Here is a 26032-nt window from a genome sequence, read left to right as displayed (position 1 = left end):
AAGCAAAATATTCGATCACACTAATTCACTACAAACGAAGTCATAACTTTACGTTCTCTTGAACGTTCTTGATTCACCTCGCGTGTGCATAAATGTCCACTTACACGGCACTTGACTTTGAATCTAATGTTTTCGCACAATTATTCGTGATGCAATTATGTGACGCCGATTATGCAATTAATAGCCCCATTACTTTACTCGTTGTTGCTACAGCTACCTAACAATTTGTAGCAATTAAAAAAATACTGTATAGCACGTGTATTTGTATACGTTAACGTATAAGCTTTTAAGAGGTATATACTGCAATATAACTTAACGATTATTTGAACAATGTTCAGGAAGGCGCTGGATCCAGACCGCTACCAACTGGCCAATTGGAGGGAGGAGGCCTATGTGCAGCAGTGGACGTCCTGTGGCTGAAATGATGATGAACAAATCGCGAAGGGTGTTAGAAATGAACTAACTAAACAAATCCTAGATAATAAACCCCTTCACATATGCGATTATTGTTTGATATTTCCGACCTGAAAGTAAAATTATAAGGTCACTTTTAAGCCTCAGTGGTATTGGTAAGGTATTTTGAGTTAGTTCCCGCAATGCAACGAGTTAATTGGATAAATTGTTAATCAGTTCCTACATCGGTATCCTATCAAGGTCCATTGGGACAGCGTCGGAAGGGCCACTGCAATACTTGCAACACTAATAGGGTTACCATGGTACCAAATTTGCGCATTAGGTAAGTACCTACTTATTATTTTGTGGTTAGACGCATTTCGACCCATTATTCTGGCCTAACAATATCCATTTACTGGGCAGATATGTACCACCCTGGTACCACACTACACTGCATCTCGCTTAATCAAAAACTGACAACCCAAGTGTGCTTGGTGCGAGTTTACCAAACCCCATCGCTAGAGACTGCGAAAAAAATTACATTATAAATTTTGATAGATTGTACGTACATAGTACAGCGTCTTCCTAGCGGATATATTCAATAGTTAAGTAAAAATTTCATAGATTTTTCGACGCACTCTCTAGCGACGACTTTCAATGCAAATTCGCACAGTGTGTATAAAAAAAGGTTCATGAACTTTTTAATTGATTCCTCTAAGATTTGCGAAAACCACGTCCACTTTAGTTTAATGACTTCGGAGCGGAATACAAAATGTAATTTTCAACGAAACCTTCAAACTGAAAATTAACTCTTAGATCATTTAAAATACGATCGATTTTCCATTGATCCATATAAATTTTCCTCGCACGTGACTTTTCCTCGATTGGTGGTCGAGTAAAAGTAGTTTTGAACCTAATTTGATAATATTAGGATTTAAATTGAAAAAGCAGGGCTGTGCACGTGACTGCATTCGGTTGTAATGGTAGTAAGCGTTGTGTAGGAACTGGATACTTACGTAGACGTTAGGAAAATGCGCACTTATAATAGAACAAATATTTATTTGGTTTTGGGCAGCAACAACACTATTCAACAGTTAGTCACAAAATATGTTTATTTTGCTCGCGGTCGAAGGTCGCGGGAAGTACCTGGATGCGGGCAGCGCAGGACCTTTATGGAAATCCTTGGGGGAGGCCTTTGTCCAGCAGTGGACGTTATTTGGATGAAATGAGAGATGTAAGTATATTCAAGTCGCACATAAAGTATTGAAAAAACTGTAATTCGATGAAGCACATGATGTCGTGCCTGAGTGCCCAAACAACAACACGCAGGAAGATTTAATGAATGCTGCTGACAACGCCACTTGTAGCGGAGTTTTGGGCTGACACTGTAAGGTTTGTTGTCGACACGACAAGAAGAAGAAGACGAATTCAATTTCAATAATATCTGAAACCGTCAAATAAAACTTAGCGATCAGTGCTAGGGGGCAGCGGTATTGCACAAGTTTTCCATCTTCGCATTTAGATCTTATTTCTGTGTTGCCAATAATCCGCGTGGATCGCCTTGACCGCGCTTGCCACACCGCCGCTCGCCACGTCCGTAGGAAACTGACGAATTATGATACACTATGTAACTTGCGCCCGCGCTTCGACGGGGATATCCTCGCTGAGTTCCTATTTCAAAAATGGGAAACGGAACCGCCGCGCGTCCGTTACGTCGCTAGCTACGATGTGTAGAGTTTACATTGAATCGATTGCTTTGCTGATTCGTGTAGATAATTCTTATAACGATGTTGAAAGTTAAAAAAAATGTATTGAACAAATAAAGGAAGCATTATGGAAAGTATGAAAAGTAGATTTGCAGGTTAAAGAAAAGTTAAAACTTTTACCGAATGTTTAATATTTGTACTTATAACAAAATACAAGATTTTATACACAAATATTTCACTTAATTTTAACATTGACTTTACTGGAGTTTTTTTTTAATCATTACCATTATTTTAAGGTAGACTAAAATACTAATTTTTTAGAAAATTTTGGAATCCACTGGCGACATTAGCTCAATGGACTACAGATTCGAGGGTCGGCAGTACAATTTCCGTTGACTATTTTGGTGAACCAACAACTAACACAAGCAAATAAAATAACTTAGCTAGAGTGGTTACTGGGAATATTGTAATCTGTGTGCTTTAAATTAAAATACAGTGGTTTATTATTGAAACTGGGAGAGCCCACAAAAATCAGTAACTACTTATGTAGAACAAGGAAGGTATTTGACCGCAATTGCACGATGTTAAGTGAGATGCATTCTAGGATTGATATCTGCCCTGTAAGTGCTTATTCACTCTCGCCTTGAAAAGGTCCGGATTATAGTGTTCGGGAAAGAGAGCAGCTGTATGTAGATTCCAACACTGTTACAATGGTTTTGAAACGTATGCTAATCGAATTGCAAGTAATGATTCCGCTTAGGTCATTGTATGCGTAATACCGAATCATGCTATGGCAGAAAATTACAGTGTTCAGCTACGAATACGTCGGGTATCTCAATCTGACGTTTCCTCTAAGGAAATGTATGTGTAAATTCACACTCCATGTAACTTGTGTTATGATGAATAGTCGATAGCACATATGACTATTTCTTTTTATTTTGTTTTGTTTTTAGGGATTCTGTTCCGACTATTCAGTGGTGTTTTTCAGTGGTTACTGCACTTTTTATCTTTTGTAGTCGGTATAATTTTTTATTTATTTATTTATTTATTTTATTGGGCTATCAACATGAGATACAGTATTATACACAATTAAAAAAATTAAGCCAAAGGTCTCTAGCTAACTGCTTTAACTTTTTTAAAGAATTTGGTTGGTTTGTGCTTAAGTACTGACCTCTATACACTGCAAATCCTTACGAATAAGAAAAAATATTTGACACAAAATATACAAACTTAAAAAAGTAGTAGATCGGGGTTCATTTGTGGACATCCAGTGGCTGAAATGATGATGATGATGAATCCTTTCGTGTCAAAAAGGCGCCCGCTCGACAGTATTAAATTCGAGACAGACAAATGTCTTGATACTGATTTTCAGCGGGTGCCCACAGCCATAGAACATTCGATTAGATTTATCTGATGTCGCTTACCACTGAGTCTGGCGTATGTCCTACTTTAAATGGCAATTACACTATCGGAAACTTCGCAACGGTCACGTGCGGCGCGGAAGACTAGGTCCAGGAAGGGAGGCAGTTTCCCTCTGCAATCGGAGGAAGCATTTAGCGGTGTATTCTGGTGGCCTCCCAAATTACGGAGCTATTCTAATCGCGCGATAGTCTATAAATATCGAGCGCTGGTATCATGCGCGTATTATGATCTAGTGCCTACCCCAGGATGTTGGGTTACCGATTCGAAGATGGTTCATCCTCTCAATAATAGACACTAATATCACTAGTGTCGAAATAGCCGACTCGAACGCGGTTTCGAACCCCCGCGCCTCTGGAATATTACTTGTAACTTTCCACGTTGGGTTAACGGGTTATCATTAAAAAAAGATTGTACTTAGCATTTTAACACTCATAATAGATGATTCTATCTATTGCATCCAATATACTGGTAATTTACAACATATAATTTCACATGAATTGATCGTCTAGGAATCGAACGTGTGATCCGCTGCAGGGCAATTCACGGCACCGCACTATGGAGCGAAATTGCGATTTATGGACATAGCGATTTTTTTCACAATTTCTATTTGAAAAAAGTACCTATCGATAGGTTACGTTATTCTGATGAATAAATGTTGCACAAGTTTTTCTCTAAAACCAATAGTTTGACTGGAAAAAAATATTCTCCATTTTCGTTGTATGGAATGAAACATAAAGTGGTCGATTTCGACTAAGCCTTGACAGATCTTGCTTTGAAACTACTTGAGCCTTGTTCTATGGCTTGTTGACTGTAATCCTACGCTATCAGCGCGCATCCAAAGTTGCCCGTTCACAAGTTATGAGGTTCTGAAAAATTAAAAAAAAGTAAGTAAAAGTGACTTTTTTTTGGAATATCTTTAAAGATTTAACAAAAATATAAAGATTTTATACGTTAATAATGTAAATTAACCTTAAATTACTGCTAAAAACACATTTTAATAAACTTAAAAGGAATTAAATCAGCGATTTTTTTTTCACAATTTCTGTTTAAAAAAAATACCTATCGATAGGGTATGTTATTCTGATGAATAAATATTATGAACGTTTTTCTCTAAAACCAATAGTTTGGCTGGAAAAAAATATTTTCCATTTTCGTTGTATGGAATGAAACATAAAGTGGTCGATTTCGACTAAGCCTTGACAGATTTTGCTTTGAAACTACTTGAGCCTTGTTCTATGGCTTGTTGACTATAATCCTACACTAACAGCGCGCGCACAAAGTTGCCCGTTCAGAAGTTATGAGGTTCCGAAAAATGAAAATTAAAGTAAGTAAAATTGACTTTTCTTTAGATAAGACGACAAGAGAAAGGTTAATTACATTACTAAAGTATATAATTTTCATGTTTTAGTTGAATCTTTAAAGATTTATACCCAAAAAAAAGATACTTTTACTTACTTTAATTTTTATTTTTCTGAACCTCATAACTTCTGAACGGGCAACTTTGGGCGCGCGCTGTTAGTCTAGGATTATAGTCAACAAGCCATAGAACAAGGCTCAAGTAGTTTCAAAGCAAAATCTGTCAAGGCTTAGTCGAAATCGACCACTTTATGTTTCATTCCATACAACGAAAATGGAAAATATTTTTTTCCAGCCAAACTATTGGTTTTAGAGAAAAACGTCCATAATATTTATTCATCAGAATAACATACCCTATCGATAGGTATTTTTTTTAAACAGAAATTGTGAAAAAAAAATCGCTGATTTAATTCCTTTTAAGTTTATTAAAATGTGTTTTTAGGTTCCATTTTCGTTGTATGGAATGAAACATAAAGTGGTCGATTTCGACTAAGCCTTGACAGATCTTGCTTTGAAACTACTTGAGCCTTGTTCTATGGCTTGTTGACTGTAATCCTACGCTATCAGCGCGCATCCAAAGTTGCCCGTTCACAAGTTATGAGGTTCTGAAAAATTTAAAAAAAGTAAGTAAAAGTGACTTTTTTTTGGAACATCTTTAAAGATTTAACAAAAATATAAAGATTTTATACGTTAATAAAGTAAATTAACCTTAAATAACAATAAGAAAAGTGTCTGGTTCTCGAAAACCTGAAAGTTTATTACTATGATTGATCGGAAAAAATAAGTATATTTTATATGAAACAAAACGTAGGCATGTATACAATACATGTTATCCGTCATTATAGAGTCGTTTCCTGCGTTTCTTTCGTTATATTTTTTACATCCAAAGAAATAAATTACCTCGACCACAAACATCACGTTTAATATTAATGTCAAATGAAATACAGAGAACGTTATGAGCAAAATATATTTAGTTCATTTCCGTGCAAATGTTCAATTATAAGAAACAATTAAATGAAAGTTTATAATTTCACATTTTACATTCCGGGTAGGGTTGAAAAAGTACGGATTATAAAGGTAATTATATTGATAGAAGAATGTATAATAATCCAATTACCTACTCCTAAAAAATGTTACACTACGGCACAGCTCGTTGATATTTTTATAGCGCTCTAAGAACGTCATATTACATATTGAATTAGGATATTATTTTGGTTTACTCTAACGCAGAAAACGCATTTTGTTGGGAAACCATGGTTGAGGACAATCCTTGTAACATTTTGGGGTATTTATTTTTCAGTGAGATTTAACATGAAAGTGATATTCAATTAGTAGTCTTTTTTTCTAAGAATAAAAGATGCTCTTTACAATATTGATTGGAAAAAATAATGTAGAGACAGGAAAATTCATTGTTTATAATGGGAGCAATGCCAATTTAAGGACTAATTGTTATTATTACATCTGAAAATTTATTGTTTTACGTAATAATGATGTCAAGGCTGTTCATTAACTGAAGTAATTACAAACTTAAGAGGGTAAACAGATGTTATTAAGGGCACAGATATTAAATATTGTCTTTTAGTTCTTAGATGTAGTTATGATTTTTTCAAGCGAAGTAGAGTCTTTTTACCACTCACGTGATTTCTAAGTAATGTAGTACGTAAAAGTAGTTTTTTTCAGTTGCATCCTGCCTGAAGCAGTTATTTTTCATTGAAGGCTTTATGTAATGTTCAAACCAAAAATAAGTTTATCTAATAAATAATTGGTAGAATAAAAATAAATTGTAAAAATATGGTTACAGCTGATCACAGAGTAATAAAAACAAATCAACCAATTACTATTACTGCTACAGCACTTTGTTCTTTCCATCGAGCGGACATGAGGCAAGGGTCGATGATCAGTTGATTGATCGTATCAATTAATTGTACTTAAGCGTATGTATAATGAGCAATTATTGTTTTATATTGGGATAGGGCCCGTGCGTCCTTACTCCTTGCGCGCGCGTCGACTGGCCAGTACCGCGCCGTCGTCCGCGCCGGCCGGCCGTCTCGACCGTTCTCAAACTTGTGACCGTCCAAAATGTTGACAACCACCGTCCTACTGCTCACGCTGCAGTACGTTGCAGCCGACATACGTAAGTGCTTTTTATATAGATTGAACACCCGATTCTGTAGCATCGAGTTGGATAATTGACTAGAAGTATGCCGCGGTTGCTTAATAGAGTAGCGTATGCGTTGAAATTGTTTTGGTAAGAGTTAACTGCATTTAAAATTGGTATACATAATAATAAAAAGCCTTGGAAAAAGAAAGTTTTTTAAATATAAAAATTAGGTATCAATTTCATAAACATAATGATAATCAAATGCCTAACCTTAGTCTAATGATTAGGTTAAGTTGCACCTTTACATGAGATGCAGTTGCACGCCTAGGAACAACTTTTCACTTATCCTTGAAATATGAACTAAAGTTGAGATTGCTAAATGTTCCTACGAGTAGTAGCACTTAACTCTAGCATAGAAAAATAGTCTCTATGTTTATTGAAGCAAGAAATCATTAAAATGATTAACGTCTACGACAAATGAATTCAATTCCAATAAACATTTTCTAATCAATTCCTGAAATTAAAGTAAGTAATGCGTGAATTTAATTGCTTCATAATCAACTATCCTAGTATTGATCACGCAAAGCATTATTACTCATTCATAATATTATTCGTTTAGATTAGTTTTTATATGTAAACTGGCTGTTCCCGCGACTTCGTAGTTCGTATGCGTGAAAATAGTTTGAATACCTAATATTTCCCGTTTCTGCAACAATTTTCTATACTGCCCCTATTGACTGTAGGATGATGTTGTATAGCCTGAAGTCTTCCTCGATAAATGGGATAAACATTTCAGGTTTATAATATTAGTAATAGATAATGATGAAGTTTAAAAACAAGGCCTGGGTTTTTAAGTGTTGATGTAATGAACCTTTATAAATAATATGGTACATTTTATATTTGATTTACGATATCCCATTTCTGACATTAACGGTTCAATTCAGTTAATTATAAGCAGTATTAAAAGTCTCGACTCGTTAAAGATAATAAGGGAAACTCGGAAATTGATATTCCGTTTACGTATGATATTAGTTTGCCGGCACGAAAATAAATTCTTATGATTAAACTTGTAGCAATAACAAAAATTAATACAAACTGTTCGTGTAGCATGGTAGGGCCCAAAAGATAAGGAGACATGTAAAGTGCCTCATAAGGGCTACCTTATCTTTTTTATTATTTACTATATTTTGACGTTCACATTTAGACCACAAGTGCCACTTGTGGTCTAAATGAATACATATTTTTGATTTTGATCGGATCGAGTCCGAAACGAGTGTCAAGGGCCGCATGCAACCAATCTTGATGAAAAAGAGTTTTGCTGTAAAAGTTTATACCAAAAAGTCGAACCCAAATCACCGTGACTTTTGATAGTTTTCGAGTTGTGATTTTTTTTACAACATACAAGATTTTAGTTTACATTCGTGTTATGGATGTAAATACTTATGAATCAGCTAGGCCTAGTATTCATCTAATTATAATAAAAAAATCAGGCATGTAACTTGACTATTCGCGACACAGAGACCAAAAAAGTGCCTAAGCACAGAAATTTAATAAAATCATAACTCGAAAACTATCAAAAATCGCGGAACATACATGGGGGGATTTGGATAGCATTGGATAGGTAATGCTCTACCTCTGGGCTTCGGCTTGACACTACTTATTGGGTATAAAATACAAACATATTTAACCTTTTATAGTACTGTAAGCCCTTGAAAGAGACGCTAACAAAATGTCCCGTAGCATTTGGTAGGATATCCATCCCGTAGCATATCCATTTATTCGGGACGTGAAAAAGGGCTTTTTAAAAGTTATTATGCATAACAAAAGGCTCCTGCACATAAAAGACATACATGCTCTTGTATTACAGTCAAATTGTATAAAAAGTAATGCACGCACTTACGCTGCCTGTGTGCCCGACGCGTTAGGTAGATTTGAATAAGACAAATAATCAAACTAATTGAAGGGCACGACGAGTGGATGTATCCCTGCTATGACCTATCTGCTTTCACTGCTTCTTTTATCTATGTAAATGCAACGCTTAAATTGGAACTTCAGTAGTAAAACTTGGGTGTTGATTTTTACGTGCGTCGTTGATGTCTTTTGTACTAAAAAAAAAAAAAAAACATATTTCTTCTTATTTTATTTTCGGATGTTATCCTTTGGTTCTGTTTATGAAATATTTGATTTTATTATAAATAGTTGTACTTACTAAGTAGGTTTTTTTAAGTAGATTTTATTATAAATAGTTGTACTTACTAAGTAGTTACAGCTCGTATATTTCTCTACACATAGGTACATGGCTCAAAGTGACATTTAGTACGGAAATTACATTTTAAACTTGTGTTCGTCTTCTTCTTCTTTAATGATGGCAATCAAACTCTGGGGTTTATTTGTGCCAATTTCAAGTGGAAAACTGATATAACTCGTTCACTAGAACGTAGACTGTTTTGGTTCTATTGTTTTTTTGGTTTCGTGAAAAAAATCCCGTAAGTTTTCATATTAAGTCAAGGACCTGCAAGAAAAATATACACACAGCAAGTATCATATTAAAAAGTTAGTATGCGAAACCACTGCAAACTAAATGACCTCAACATAACTTTGTTGTGCAAATATGATTTATTTACAAACGCTTGAGACTTATTTAAAGCGTTTGGAGTTTAAACAACCTTGAAGTATTTCGAAATTAATTTACCTTAATTGGTATTAAAATCTAAAGGTATTGAAAAGTAAGCCTCACTTAATTATAACCTATGCAAGGTTTTAACCCAGATATAAAATGATGCCCAATTTATATTTTGAATTAGATTATGGAGTCAGTACTTATAAATTTGTAATTAAAAAATAATTAAAATCGCCTTGTGATGTTAGACTTGATGTTAGAACGTTAAAGCCGGACGAATTTTCACTAACCAAGGCTCTAGATATTAGACATTGAAAAGCGGTATTAATGATAGAATAGAACTACACTCGCGAACAAAAGTATTAAATCACCCCATTCTTTTCGAGTGCTCTTTAGAATTAAATGACTATGAAGATTCAATTCAAATTGATACCAGTTTAAAGGTTTAACTTGATACCATCACTACATATGTAGTATAAAACAAAGTCGATTTCCGCTGTCTGTCCCTATGTATGCTTAGATCTTTAGAACTACGCAACGGATTTTGATGCAGTTTTTTTAAATAGATAAAGTGACTTAAGAGGAAGGTTTATGGGTATAAAACATGTATATTATAGAAGAGTAAAGCCGGGAATTTCCATTGCAACCGTGCGCAGCCGGGGTGGGCCGCTAATAGATAATAATTGAGTTCTTCAGATAAAATACAAGAGGGTGATTCCATACTTTTGCTCGTAAATAGGTATAGCCTGTATGTGTCAAAACGCATGTTGCGTTGGGAAGCGATTGCAGAACGATTGCGATACTTGTGACGAGTCTCTCTCTGCTTAGGGTTGCCAGAGCAAATAGCTCTACTTATCGGTGGGAAATTCAAGTTTTTTTCCAGATTTTGGGACTTTGGTCGGGAGAAGCAATAAAAGTACCTATTCATGTATATCAAAAACCACAAAATTAAATTATAATTAATAAAAATCGAACGGCCTAAGATAAAGATGCAACTGTTAAGTAAACAAAAAAAAATAACAAAATTAAACATTATTGTTATATGCCAAGTGCTGAAATCACTAAAATGAAGTTGTTTTTCGGGAAAATTCCGTTAAATCACGACCATCTGGCAACCCTAGCCGCTATGGGCTCGGCGTTTGCGCATGGAAAAGTTTTGTACGTTAACCCTGTGGTGTATTTATAGAGGTATTTTTTATAAGGTACATAACGTGTTAGAGGGCTGTGGGAATGTTGACATTATGAGGTATTTCGACATGTGTCCTTTAAGATTAGTACGAGTATGATATCAATTAATCCATTGGTGATGTAGTTTTTTTGCGCTGTTTTCTCAGAATCAGTAATTAACATTATCCGAGGAAGTGGTACAGTTTTTATCTCATTCACAATTCAATTAGTTCTCGATCTAGCTATTGCTTGCTCTTTAATTTAATTAGATCTATTCTTATGGTATTTACTGTTTTTTATGCTTTATAAGGAGAATAATATCTAACTATGCAGTGATACTCGTAGGCAGCGCGCACACAACGCGTCTCGAGACGTATAAAAACGCTTTTTAAAAGCCTATTAGAAGGAATTAAATGTTTTTTTTTGTATCGTAGTGAATGCACGGCAGTTTCCAAAAAGAAAACGTTTATCAGTTCGTTCTGTATATGAATTATATGATGCATGTAACGTTCAGTGACATAACTCGTGCGCAGCGACCAGTCTGACGCGAAAGCTGGATTATCCAGCGTCATCACTATCACTCGATGCACTTTTGATTAAGAAAAGAATGCACATTTTAAAATAACATTTTAAGAGAGCCTGGTTATATAAAAACTTGTTTTTAGTAAGTTATCGCCAAACACACCGTCACAGTTACAGGTTTCTCTTTAAAACTACATTATGTGATGATTATGATGGGATAGAACAGAAAAATTGTGCCGTCCGTTAAAGTCATAAAAGAAATTTAAGTTTAAAGCTATTTTGATTTCTATAAAACTTATATTTTTAAAGTTATTTTTAATCAAAACAAATGTAAATCTATTCATGCGATTTCCTGGTGAGATTTTTAAAATAGAGCATATCTTTTTTTGGAAATATTTATTTTTCAAAGTAATAATATTATATAAGTATCTATAATATAATAATTATGTAATATTATATTTTCACTAGCTTTTGCCCGCGGATTCACCCGCGTGAAATTTAGTTTGTCACAGATCGTCATAAATTATAGCCTATATGTTATTCTGGGCTATAAACAATTAAACTGTACAGTTTCATCAAAATCCGTTCTGTAGTTTTTGCGTGAAAGAGTAACAAACATTCAGACATCTAGACATCCAGACATCCACAGAAACTTTCACATTTATAATATTAGTAGGATATATCCGTTGCGTGGAATTCAGTGTACATGTTTATGAGCAAACAATAATGTTTTGTTTGTTCGTTTTTTCAAAAAAGTTTGTAAGCGTTAAAGCTAGCCAAATCAGGGTTAATTATGCTGATGTTGATGCCCCAAAATCTTCAAAGTCAAAGTCAAACGGCAACGCACTGCGCAGAACGCGGCGTGCGTTACGCAAGGCACCCCTCACTCGTGCATTCAGCACTTACATGCGTACTATGTTACCACACTCAAGTGTGTAAAACTCAAGTTTTACCTCGATCCTTATATTTTTACGTTTCGCAAATGACGCATTAAATGCGATCAATATTAAAGACTTGGTATTATCGATAACTTTCTCGATTATTTAACAGTAATCGGAAGAGGTAATGAGTGAGACAATTTTGTAGCTATTGACTCTACATGCATCATCATCATAAGAGCCTACTGCTGGACTATGAGCCTCCTCAACTATATTGGAGGGTTTTGCCATAATCCTCACGCTTGGAAGGCGGGTTGGAGATCGCAGTTTAAAAAAATGATTGTAGGTTAAGAAACATCAATCTACATGCATGTTGAAAACGAAATCAAGTCCTTTAATGTAATTGTATTCGACATGCCTTCTAAGCTGGGTACATAATATACCTACACAGTGACATAAAGGGTTCTATCACACCAAGCCCTTTGACAAGATGTCAAATGTCGACGACTCATGTTGGCGGGTCGGCGAGTTTTTTGTGTAGACGGCATTTACACTAGGTGGGTCTTACGGAATTGAACCCAGCGCTTCGAAGTCAAATGACTCCAACAATCTTATATCTAACCAATACCAATATACTGATAACGTAAAATATAACTCACGTGTAGTTTTCGTGCTTATCCAAGCCAACTGAAGTGTGTTAGGAATCTTACGTTTTAAATCTTGTAACTACGTGATGAATTAATTACTAACTCGTTTTTTTTGTTACAGCTTCATACATAAAGGTCTGTCCACGAAATGATCCTAACGTGGACAAGTGCATCATGAACTCAGTGGAGGAGCTTCGTCCGAAAATGATTAAGGTAACTATAAATATTATACAGGGTATTGTGCGGCATGCTTACAAATTGAAATTATTATACTTAAATCAAATAAAACCAAATCCTATCAAATCAGTTTATAGTAATAATATGACCAAGAAACAATAGGTACCATATAGTTGGACAATTTCGTCATTGAGTCATATGAACAAGCGTAAGATAAGTATTATGCATTTAATTTCACTGTATTATCATATACATTAAACTTTTAGAATGACGTTGAGATGATCCAAATGAAACTACTTAGCTATCAATATTTATCACTTATAATAACTATCTATGACATGTATTAACTTATCATTAAAAGTCACAATCAGTTAACAAAGTGAATAAAGAATTTTAGTTAAATTGTTATTACCTATTTGTTAAATTGGTAACAGTATGTTAGTTTCTTAAATAATGGAAGAGTCATCAACAATCTTCTTCATCGTCAGTGCTTTTGGTCGTCTCTGTGTCACAATCGTCCGCCATTTCAACAGGTTCACCTTCTAAAACGGGTTGTAATATTTCTTCGGCTTCAGCAATTAATTCCTCTAATTCCTTTTTATTTTCCGCATCTGTGTTCGCATCGTCACAATTTTCATCATTATCTGTAGGTGTTTCTATTACAGTGCTGTCAGTGGGTGTGTCTTCCACTGTACGTTCTACATCAAACAAATCACCTGTCTCTGATGCTGAACCAGCTGTAGCTGTGGCAGTACCATTGTCAGTTTGTGCATCAGCTTCCGATGCACTCATAGACAGTGTGTGTGAAGTATCTGTATGCGTTTTAGTTACACTTGATGAGATTGATTGAGCTGAGGTTTTATCTCCAGTTGCTTCACTATCGGCTGAGGTATCTGATTTACCTTGAGACGAATGTCCTCCAGCCTTTGCTGTTGTACTAGCGTTGTCTCCATCTGCTTGAGCCTTTGCAGCAGATGTACTTAAAGTACTCGTATCTGTATTTGTTACAGTTGTATCTGCTAAAGTGAATGTGGAAGCGTGGGCTTTCGCGTTTTCTCCAGATGCCATACCACTCGCATACGAGCCGGTTTCACTTTTCCCAGCAGTGCCTGATGTGTCAGCCGATGCAGTTGCTCCATCATTGTCCGCACTTGCACCTGATTCCGATACGGTTATTGCTTTTCTATCTGTGACCGTGGTATTGACATTTGATAGAGTCACTGAAGCGGCTTCGGAAGTTGCGTTACTACCGCTAGCTTGGCTGCTCGCTGTTGATTCACTTGATCCGGTGTCAGTGCAGTTATCAGGATCTACATCTTGATCCGAAGACGCAAAGGTGAAAGTTACAACTGTGCCGTTACCTGATGCAGCCTTGGCCGCTGATATACTTAGCGAATTGGTTTCCTCAGTTTCCGTCGTGGAATTACTTGCACTGAGTGCTGTTGCCTCTGCAGAAGCATTCGAACCGTTTGCTTTGGAATTTGCTTTGGAAGCAGTCATGCTTTCAGCGTCAGTCTTGATTAATTTTGTGTCTAAAAATGTTATCGTTCCTACTTGGGCGTTAGCACCATCTCCACTGGCTGCACTGTTAGCCATTGAGGTACTAGTAGACTCAGTTGGAACTGAGTCGTCATAAGAATCTTCTTTAGATGAGTCTGGAGTCTCCTCGGCATTTGTTTCGTTTATTTGAGATGGCACAATTTTTATTTTATGTATACCAGTATTATCTACAGATATACCGATTTCCGAGATGATGTGGTGTGGGCCTGTGAGTGGAATTTTTATGCTGGTTGTTTTTGGGACAAATCGTCTGTTTGGAGCTGCGGTATAAACGGCGCCTCTGCGCTGCCTGTTGCCGCGCATGCAGTTTGTGCATTCACTTGACACACTTCCATGGGAACTGGCAGCTTCATTAGTTGCATATGGCGTAGCACTTGCTATACCTGCAGCTCGCTTAACCAACACTCGCGTTTGAGAGTATTGAAACTGAAATAAAAAATAATTGACGTTGAATTTAACCAATTGTAATTAAATTAACTGCAATTGCGAGCTCCGAGACTGAATTGTAATTAAATTAACTACAATTGCGAGAACTACTACGACAATATAATAATGATTTATACTAACTATGTAAACCCTGGTCTTCCCAAAATAAATAAATAAAATAAACAAATTATCTGTGATGGGCTAACTGGCAGAGAATGCCTTATGATAGTTAGTTCCCCTTATGTGCCAATTTATGGGGCATTGAAGAATAAATATGAGTATGTATGGATGCTTACCACACTTAGTATATTTATGCATTTCTAAAAGTCATCTGACCCAAATTTATAGACCAAAATATACGACATGATTATTGTAATAATAAAAAGAAAAACAATATCACTCCTTACTTATTCTGCCTACAGTGTAAGACTAACACCCGTATTCACAAACGATGCTTCCTTAAGTGAAGCAGCAAATCGAACGCACAGCGTTGAATAGAACTCTGTGATTGGTCTGTGTGTCACTCTGTGCGTCCACGCGCACTGTGATACCTCATATTAATGTTTGTGAATACGTGCGTAAGATTTGACACAGAAATATATTGTTCTTACCTGCAATGCGCACACGCAGATAACAAGTAGCGCTCTACACCACCCCATTTTTCTTCAACTAAATTCCTTGTCAATCCTCCATGGGTCTTATATACATTTTTCTTTACTGATAGGATGCTTTACAGATTCGTCATACATTTGAGTATTTGTTTACTGCTATCGTAGACCCTTAGAGGCACGTAGTTGTTATTAATTTAAGTGCTAACGCCTACCATATTGATAAGTGGCAGGTGTTTACTCGCATTTCAAGAACTAACATTTCATTGGAAAACCAACAACAAGGCTAGTTTCCTACAAAAATATTTTAGTCCGTCAATTATATTATCAAAAAAATATTGGACACGTACTTTTTATTTGTCAATCAAACTAGTAAGTGTGACGTCACTAAGTGCTTCACTTTTAAGCACTCCTTGACGTCACGGGACTCTTCGTTTGAACTTTGGCGTGATTTATCTTTTTAAATTTTCATTAGTTTGAAAAAGTGAAAAATAAGTGTCGAGTATTTTTTGATAAGTTTACTCAGGAAACATCCCTCTAAATCTTATTTATGTTATTAAAGTTTTATGACTGACTTAGTTATTTTGAAATGTTAGTATAAACAAACAACTTATTAATTCAATAAATGGACTTATCCCACCACACTTTCAACTGCTTTATAGCCAGGATCTACAGCTTGGCCTCCAATGAAACCCAACCAGTGAAGGTTGAGTAGTCCAGGGGGACAGCTAATTGTCTTGAAACTCGCAACTAATTTAATCGGAAGAATACAGAAGAATATACGTGTGTCAGCACATAACTGTAAGATTGATAAATGTGTAAAACAATTTATTTATTTTATTAATTGATTTTTGTAATCCAATAGTGTATATTACTTACGCTTAACCTCGAGTAGTAAATTAGCTACGAGTAAAACGTGTTAATATTTACATTGTCTAACTTAGTAAAGACATAAAATAAATAGAGTTATTAATCTTCCTGTACCTATAGTTCAGTACCTATGAAAATGTATAGAATCGAATTGATAATTGAGTCGATTTGAATTTCCGACCTTGGACACAGGCAATTTCTAATTCTCTATAAGTTATTACGGAATTTAATGTAGCAATACTTTGTTGCACAAAAATAATGAAGTTATTTACGTTTTAAAATTTTATCAATAGGCCCATTCAGCAATTTAAGTGTTGTACAATTTCATTCATGGTTTTAATGCGACGTGTGTTGTTGTATTGCAAAATTTAATTGAGCAATTTTTTGTATGGCAATTGATTTATAATGCCATTATTCTCTATTATCACCATAATAATGGTCTGGGAAAATTGAGTAGGGGTGACAAAAATAATGATATTTTCTATAGTTATTGAAAATGCTAATATCGAGTAGGTACCTACTTATTCTATCGTATTAAACTTATGTCGTTTTTCAATCGATAACACTTTAAACACTCGTTTGAATAACTGTTCTTGTGTCTGGGAAGTCTTGGAATATTTTTTTTTGTTTTTTTTATTTAATTTATTGGACACTTAACCCTTAATTAGTCGCATGGGGTCAAAGCATTTTCGGATTCAAAAATGAAGCACTTGGCGCGGCCCGATTTTCTCCGCGCCCCCAGTAGCTTCATAAAACACGTCTTAGTTTGTATTTTGATAGCGACTAATTCACGGGAGTGGAAGGATGCGTCGCTGCGCTCTTGAGTGGTGACCCCATGCGAGTAATTACGTAACTTTTTTGGAAGAGGTAAGTTTTTTGTTTTATGTATTTATTTTGTGTATTATGAATAATATTTGTGTTATTGTATATTCAGTTAATAAATGTTTGTTATAAATGTGTTTTTACAGCTCTAAACAATAAAAATATTGATAAATTCAGTTTTACTACTACTTTGTCTTTTTTTTTTCAGAGTTAGTAGAGATAGGAAAAAATAGCAAATTGTGCAATGGTTGGAAGATGTTTCTGATGAAGAAGAAGTTGGAGGGTCGAGTTCTGAGCCAGAGTTAGATGAAATAACAAAAAGTGATCATGATAGCGCTAATGAGATCGAGCAATCCTCCGCACAATCAAGTGAATCGAAAATGCAAGAAATGTACAAGTTTTGTGTGCAATGATCACTCTGAAATATACTGTCAACAGTGCAACAAGAATGATTCCGAGAGTTCCTAAAAAATACTAATATTACCTATGATCTCAGTATACCTAAGTACAAATTGTTAATTATTGACAATTATTTTAATTTAGCTTGTTTTTGTATAATTAGTGAGAAATTCATGTTATTACCTATAGACATTAAATAATAAATAAAGCATTTTTATAATAATATAGTTCATTTACTTATAAAATTTCAGTATGTATTAAAAACTACTCATACAATTTGGGGTCATCTGTGACCCCATGCGAGCAGTTATGTAAGTTTCTTTATGCGCGTAATTAAGGGTTAAACTGAATGAATGGTCCTGGAAATTCTAAAAGAGTTGCTACAAGTAACTAAAAATAAGTTTAACAAACTTGCATTTTTACAAAAATGCACCAGACACAAATCCGATGTAACCTTATTAGTTAGGTCGAAAAATAACTATAGAAGAAACAGATTTATGCAAACGCAGCCGGAGGGAAAAGCTAGTATTCTATGTACACAATAATCAAATGCAAGGATTGTACACGAAACTCGACCTTCGGCCAGCAGTTACAGGAGTGTTTTGGAGATATTTGCTCTGCTGCTGATTTGAAAGTGTGTCAATGTCACAGTGTCGAAATATATGACATGTATGTAAAAATGTCATCAAATTAATGTTTTTATTAAATTCTTGCTACTTTATTATGTCGTTTAAATTATGGTTGGTGATGTATGGTTTGTATAGGAATCAAAGTGTTTCATGTGTATTGGAGAAGATCACAGCCTTGGTGAAAAATATAATGTCATTGATTCACGTGAACGTGACATTGACACTGCCAAAACTTGAAACTAACCCTAATAAATAATAGAGATCGGTATTAGGTAGTTCACTGAACTCATAAATGTAAATACATTTAAAAATAAACATAAAAAATAACGCGGTTATAATTGTCAATTTAATCATAACATAATTCTTATGCTCATTGATTATATTAATATTGGTTTTTAAACTTTGGTGAGTAAATAATGCCTTGACTTGTTATCATATGAAATTCCGTGAGATTTTAATCAAAAAAAGTATGAGTAGGTACAGCGACAAACTTGTTAACCTGCGTAAAAAGTCTAATATTTAGACTAGTTAAATTCTCCATTTTTTTAAATGTATTCCAGTAATAAATGTAGGTATGTTCGTTCGTTGATTTAGAATAATTAACATCTCATAGTATGAAGTTTCTTAAAAGATTTCTCGTAGAATGATGATGGTTTTGCAATCTGATTTATCAAATAAAACCTTATATCCCAACATTTCCCAAACATAATAAATAGATTTTACTAACACTACTTAAAGATTGCAGTTCAGAAGTTTGCAGATGCTGAACGAACGCGAAGGTTGTTTAAATGTTAACTATCTAACGCCACAGTATCTAAATGCTAATCCTTAAACCATAAAACTGGTTACTAGTGAGCATATGTGAACTATGTGATTTCTGAACCTAATGCTTTAGGAATTTTTTGACGAAGTCAATTTAATAGTAACAACTAAGTACATCGTTTACTTATTGTACTGTATGTAATTGTTTAATAGTGATTCCGAAGCAAAATATAATTTGTCCGCAAAAAATATCGAGGTAGATTACTGTTTCTTTATGATTTATTAAACAGTTGGTTCAATTTGAACACAAGCACCATCACAACAGTACGTTCAAGAATCGTTTGATAAATTAATAAAAACGTTAAGCAGTGGTAGGATTAATATTGGGACGTGTAAAAGTGCTTTTTAAAAGCCTATTTGCAGAAATAAATGAGTTTTATGAGTTTTTTTTGTTATAAAAATCCAGATCTCAAAATTTTTATGCCTTATTAACGTCAACCTTAATGCCTTCCAGGGTATCCCGGAGCTGGATGTGCCAGGGCTGGAGCCGCTTAGCCTGGGTCAGATCGCGCTGGCGCGTGGGCCTCAAGGCGCCAAGCTGACGGCTGTGGTCAACGACGTCAAAGTTCGGGGACCTAGCAACTTCATCATTGAGGAACTAAAGTAAGTTTGTTCGTTCGTTTCAGCCAAATGACGTCCACTGCTGGACAAAGGCCTCCCCCTAGGATTTCCATAATGACCGGTACTGCGCTGCCCGCATCCAGGCTCTGCGACCTTCACCAGATCGTCGGTCCACCTAGTGGGAGGCCTGCCCACGCTACGTCTTCCGGCCCGCGGTCGCGGTGCACTCGAGAACTTTTCTGCCCCAACGGCCATCGTCTCTACGAGCTATGTGCCCCGCCCACTGCCACTTGATTTTAGCAATTCTGCGAGCTAAAGCTAAAGTAAGTAAGCCTTTGCTTTTTCCCAGGGTCTCATGGAGCTGGATATGATCATATCGCATTCTAAGGTTTACCTTATCTGTTATTTATCTTCCGAATTTTTCATCTGATTGAATTACAACCCGATCGAGCTAATTGAGCAGTTGGAATGCGACTGTCCCTCGTACTTACCCGCGTTCGCCCCTTTCCGTACCAGAGCGGCGATGTGACGTCACGGCTGCCTGGTGCGCAGTTAACATGACCGGGTTGTAGTAGTTGTTTCCAGGATAGTCAACTCTTTACCGAGATTACTTAATCTTCATTAATAGTGTTTCAATGGCGGCCAAACTGTAAAGAATTTCTTCATCCAAAATAATGATGAGCTTATAAACCGCAATCATTCAGGATAGTAGGAAGCACAATATAGAAAACAAAGGAATTACTATGAGTATAGTTCATGCATGAATCTACACATCATGCTTTATAATCTAAAACTTTGCTAATGCTTTTATTCAAAGAGATGTAAATACTACTTTAATAGCACCTGTATTATCCATGTTTGCCACACGCAGCCTTCATGAACACGTTGCCATGAATCCAGATGAGGATGCTGCCCGAATGTTAAGTAAAATCTACGTGGGTGGATTGACAAGACCTATTTTAATGGATCATTGTGGAATCATAGACGACACTAAGGCTGAGTCCGCACTACGGTTTTTTCCCGCAAGCGGTAAACCGCCGAATCGCGAGACCGCTCGAAACGTATACGCGGGAAAAAGCCGCAGTGCGGAGGCTTGCATTAATTTTACTTGGTTATAAAATAAAGCGGTTAAAAACCGCGGCGGTTTAGCCGCAGTGCGGACTCAGCCTAAGTCGACAGCACATCAGACTCTACATTTTTGTTGAAAAATAGGCTCTATTACAAAGAGATAGGACTCCACAGTTTTGAGCTCGATGAGCTATTATCGTCCCTACTATAACTAAGAAGTTAAGTCACGTTCGTAAACAACGTGATGATACTGTACCTACCAGTCATTGATCTAGTCCAAAGAATTTATTTATCAAAGTAAAAAATAAATAGTAACCCTAACTACGAGTAGCTACGATCACTGTTCGCATTTTTGCAGAAAAACTTCCTCAGAATATTTTTTTGTAATTTTCAGGTCTGACCTGGATAAAAACCGATTTGATTTCAAATTGCTACTGCCCAAACTGGACTTCACCGGGAAATACAAGATGGATATCCAGGTGCTGCTCTTACGGCTTCAGGGCAGAGGGAACATCACTGGCACCTTCAGTTAGTATACTTAATAATACTTATTCTAAAAAATTACCGGTAAATTTATGACTAGATGGACAGACGATCTGGTGAAGGTCGCGGGAGGTGCCTGGATGCGGATGGCGAGGGACCGGTCTTTGTGGAAATCCTTGGGGGAGAGGCCTTTGTCCAGCAGTGGACTGCATTTGGCTGAAAAGAAGAAGAAAGCTATATTTCTTTATTTTTTTGGATTTATTGAAACCGTTTAGATAGATGTTGAAATAAAAGCATATCCCCGAAGTTCAGTGTTAAGAGAGCGTCCCTCGACGGAAGGTTCAATTCCAAGTGGGACACAAATATGAAAAGTACAATTATTACTTATGTCTTCGTTTGGTGAGATTTAATTGACTTGAATGTCCGATAAATATACCTATGATTCCCTGCTTAAAATACCTCCATGGGGGTTTACTTATTTAGACACTAAGGTTGTGACCTTATAGCTCACTATGGAAGAAGATAAATACATAATGTTATGTTAACGTTGTGTATCGTAGACGTAATTTTATTCTTATTTGAATACGCGCCAGCTCAATTATATTTAAAACTATACATTGATGAATCCAATGGCGTAAACCAGAACAAACACGTGAAATGTAGAGTCAAGTGATTTACCGCAAACCAATGCATTCCGCGTTGCGCATGACTCACATAGGGCTACCAAAAATACATAAACATACAAAGATCCAGTCTTGATGTTGGGCTCTACAAGCCATTTCATATTATATCTTATAATGGGTGTAAATATTTATCACTTTATAGTGAAAACACTAAATTGTGCCTTCTCTCTCTTTTTTGTGTATCTCTTGTTTTCTTATTTTACGTGGTGAACATTATAATGTACAAGACTGTTCAACGCGCGTTCCACTTTTTTGTAATAAGGCCATAATCTTGTATTTAACTATCACGAAGCTAAATACCACGTAATCTTCTACCCGGAAAACGTATCGTGAAAGTGCCGAATGTATAATTTCAGGAATTCTGCTGTATTTTTTAACACCCCGTTCCCAAATCAGTTCAAAGTTAAGGGTCTACAACTTACCTTACAACTTACGTTAACTTTTAGAAGCTGCAGGAGATATTTGGGACTATTCCCACCTCTCGTTTCCACCGCAAGTTCTTCATAGCCAGGATTTACGGTATAACCGCCATTTAGAACCCAATCAATAAAGGCTAATTTTGTCCCGGGGGAAAGTTAAATATTTCGAGAAATGGCAAGAATAATACGTTTAGCAGCCCTAGTTTCGGTAGATGGCTTCATATTGACGACATCGCGGTCAACACATCGGTACTGGGCCGCCGCTTATGTAAGCGAGGAATATTGCTCATTAATATGGCTTGTTGCTGCAAGAGGACAAAAAGAGGGAGGGAAAAGGGGAGAATGTACCTATAATAGTCGTAGATGTAAAGTAATCTCCAAGTGATGATTCTCACTAGCACATAATGGAAAAAATATGTTGTGCAATTATATTTATTAAATGTTTACCTAATAAGGTACTCAACTTTCGTGAATACAAACACATTTAAAATAGGCGCAGGTAGGTTACAGGCAGGCAGAAAATATAGGCAACCGCATATCAAACCATAAAGGTTTTACCATAGAGATTTAACTCCATGAGCCGAGTCTATATTTTCTAAGAAATACCGGTCATATTATGTTATAATAAATAGACCTGAATACTTGGCACGATATTTTTTGCAGAGACGTCAAATATACAGTCAAATTAATACGATTAACTTAATTAATTAAAGAATATAACTACATATTTACTTTGTCAAATTCCAGAGGACTACGCGTGTAACGTCACCATGAGAGGGCACAAGGAAATGAGAGGAGAAGAAGAATATCTCCAGTTCGACCCCTTCAGGGTCAAGCTGCGTGTTGGTCAATCCTCAATCTGGCTCACCAACCTCTTCGACGGCGATCCAGTGCTCGGGCCTGCCACCAACCGAGTAATCAACGAAAATTCCAACGTCTTCCTACAAGAAATAAGTCCGGTCCTAGAACGCAGCCTTGGGGAGCTCTTCACAGAAATGGCAAACAAAATAACATCCAAGTTTACATACAAAGAACTGTTCCCGTGATCGAAGGCATTCTAGTTTATAACATCTCTTGTGATTTTGATGCTAATTATAAGATAGTACACGTTAGGTCTTTAGATCAACCGAAATGTGATAGTATTTTTTACACGGGATTGTCATTCTTGAAGGAGTTAAGACTTAATTGTATGAATTATGATAGTTTAGTTCGTAAGTTTTTATACTTTTTTATGCGTAAAAAGTTAATTATTAATAATAATGTCTTCAGCTTTAGAGTCTCTTATTATTATAAGTATAAATTACAAATCACTTTACCTTACTCTTTTTTTTAATAATTTTAAAGTCTAAAAATTTGAGTGCAACACTTTTGCATATTTAACTACTTTATTTCTGATGTTTCATATATTTTATGAGATATTGGCAAAGTAAATAATGTGTTACATAGCAAATAGTAGAAGGGGTAATAGGACAACATGATACTTTTCTATTTTACGCTTAGGTAAATTCTAACACCGTGTATTTTCTTTGGAAATTTCCATCTTTTAGGATCCAGAATAGCTTTTCCAATCAAGTAGAAATAATAAAAGTTTAGTAGAAATATAAATTGAGTAAAAAGTATCAAAATTGTAAATGATTATTAAATCACAAATTATTAAAATTGTGATCTGTAAAAATGCTCATTTTAATTTACGTTTTGTTAGAATTTAGCTGATCTGGATTTACAATTATTTTATACTTTTTTTAATACCAAATAATATGACTTACTTGAATTACTTCATTGGATTGAATCTTGATTTTCAATACTCTAAGGTTTGTAAATACTATTTTAGTAGATGCTTTAAATTCACAGAAACCAGCTGACCGAGATTCATAATTTTCATTTGTTAAAACAAACATTACAAATAGTGAAATTAAATGTGACTGAAACATAAGTGTAAATTTTGAGGGTCTATGGGTTTAGAGCCTATGTAATTTAAGGTGTCGTGTAAGATAAAAAGACAATTAAATTTTTTCTACAAATATTTTGTTTTATTTTTATATGTAAATAATATAATATAAGTATGATAGTATAAGATGAGAGAACTCATAAAATGAAGTTCCGTGGGGGATACATTTGTTCAGTGGGCATATTTTGGCTAAAACAATGGAACGAGATGATGAGTTAGAGTAGGCGCACACCGTTGATTTTTCGTCGGCCGATAGTTTAGTCGGGCAGTTGATCAGTATGGGCGTGATTTTAAATTGTATGAAGAATCGGCCAAATCGAATCGGCGTAGTGTGCGCACTCCCATACATGCCCATACTGATCAGCTGCCCGACTAAAATATCGGCCGACAAATCAACGGTGTGCGCCTACTCTTACATAAAGTTTGTAAAAACAAACGTCAAAATTTGAGCGTTCCAAAATCGAAAACGAAGATACTTCCACAGAATAATAATAAGTACTACATTCCTACTACGTATATTAAATGGGCAAAATCTCGTACAGAAGAAATGATGCCGCAATGTTATTAATATTATGAATATCTTATATAACGTGTAGCATAAAATATATATGTCAATCAACCCTCTGGGGTTTATTTGTGCCAATGTAATGTGGAAAATTGATCTTATTTACATTCTTGTTATAATAGCATCGCCATCTATTAGAATTTAGTAGAACTGTAATAGTGATTTCCCTGTAAGGTCAATTGCGCCATTGAGAATCACTTATTTGTTGTTTAGAGTGTAGTTTTCAGCTTTGCCTCTAGATGGTGTTATTATAATATCGATTCTTATAATAAAACCTTGGATGCACTTAAAAGAAAGACGATTGTTAGAAGTATTTTTATTTAAGTTACTTACTATTTACTACAAATAAATAAATAAATAAATAATTTCTTACTTTATAAAACTCATATTTTAAGACGTTGCAAAACTTATAATTTCAGGGCTATAATTTTCGTAGCGCGCCGTAGCTTAGTCCTACGGGACGAGGATGCTACGAGACGATGCTACGATTTTTCCTACGAATTGCTACACGCTTATTGCCGATGTATGGAAGTTAATAAATGGAATAAAATAATAATATAATTAGAATTCAATAGGCGGTACAATAATTATTTAATCATACAATACAGATTTGTGTTTTTATCATAGAATCATGCCCATAATGTAGACCAACGAAGGGTATGCTCTAAGACCTACTTTTGTTTATTACAGTGCGAATGGTATAATTTTTTGTAATTTTTGATTTGATCAAGGTTTCATACAAACCTCTCATTCACTAGAAACATTACATTCAAGTACACATTTCAAAACCGCTCATTAGAGATAACTATTCTGAAACATGCATTGTGTTGCAAAAAGGATAATCGTAGTAAATCATTGTGATACTTATTAAAAACACAACTAAAACTCGACATAATTTTTAAAGCAGAATAATACTTACCTGAAAATAATTGCACTTAAATTCTCACATTTTTACGGTGATAGTTCGAGCCCTGTCATCTATTGAATTTCGTTTCATCCATGAGGACGCGCCCCAACAATTTTTGGTAGAGGGAAGCGCGGGGTTCGGGTAATTTGTTCCGAGCAATCTGAGCGTCATTATTGTAGTGTGCGTTTACTGTGCACTCATGGATAACTTAGCGTGTACCGATAACACTCAAACAGCAGAAGAATGGTGGGGCGCGTCTTCGTGGATAAAACG

At 35.4% G+C, this 26032-nt stretch overlaps 1 protein-coding gene across 1 annotated transcript; it reads left to right on the top strand.

Moving 5' to 3' along the window:
* Positions 1 to 6845: 6845 nt before the first annotated feature.
* On the top strand, positions 6846 to 24261 carry LOC114363304 (protein takeout). Its single transcript, XM_028318987.1, has 5 exons — positions 6846 to 7011; positions 12934 to 13025; positions 19580 to 19728; positions 21149 to 21282; positions 23087 to 24261. Exons 1-5 carry the CDS (start codon positions 6957 to 6959, stop codon positions 23383 to 23385), a joined length of 729 nt encoding a protein of 242 aa, XP_028174788.1. The 5' UTR covers positions 6846 to 6956; the 3' UTR covers positions 23386 to 24261.
* The last annotated feature ends 1771 nt before the right edge of the window (positions 24262 to 26032 follow it).

This window comes from Ostrinia furnacalis, unplaced genomic scaffold (genome assembly GCF_004193835.3).
Source record: "Ostrinia furnacalis isolate ACB-3 unplaced genomic scaffold, ASM419383v2 OfSCF7056, whole genome shotgun sequence".
NCBI lineage: Eukaryota > Metazoa > Arthropoda > Insecta > Lepidoptera > Crambidae > Ostrinia > Ostrinia furnacalis.
This window is presented reverse-complemented; position numbering and strand designations above follow the sequence as displayed.

Bases quoted from the DNA above. Each gene is read 5' to 3' on its own strand.
- LOC114363304 (XM_028318987.1), top strand. From the start codon at position 6,957: ATGTTGACAACCACCGTCCTACTGCTCACGCTGCAGTACGTTGCAGCC. The intron at 13,026-19,579 runs GTAACTATAAAT...AATGCCTTCCAG, and splicing joins TTCGTCCGAAAATGATTAAG to GGTATCCCGGAGCTGGATGT. The intron at 21,283-23,086 runs GTTAGTATACTT...GTCAAATTCCAG, and splicing joins GAACATCACTGGCACCTTCA to AGGACTACGCGTGTAACGTC.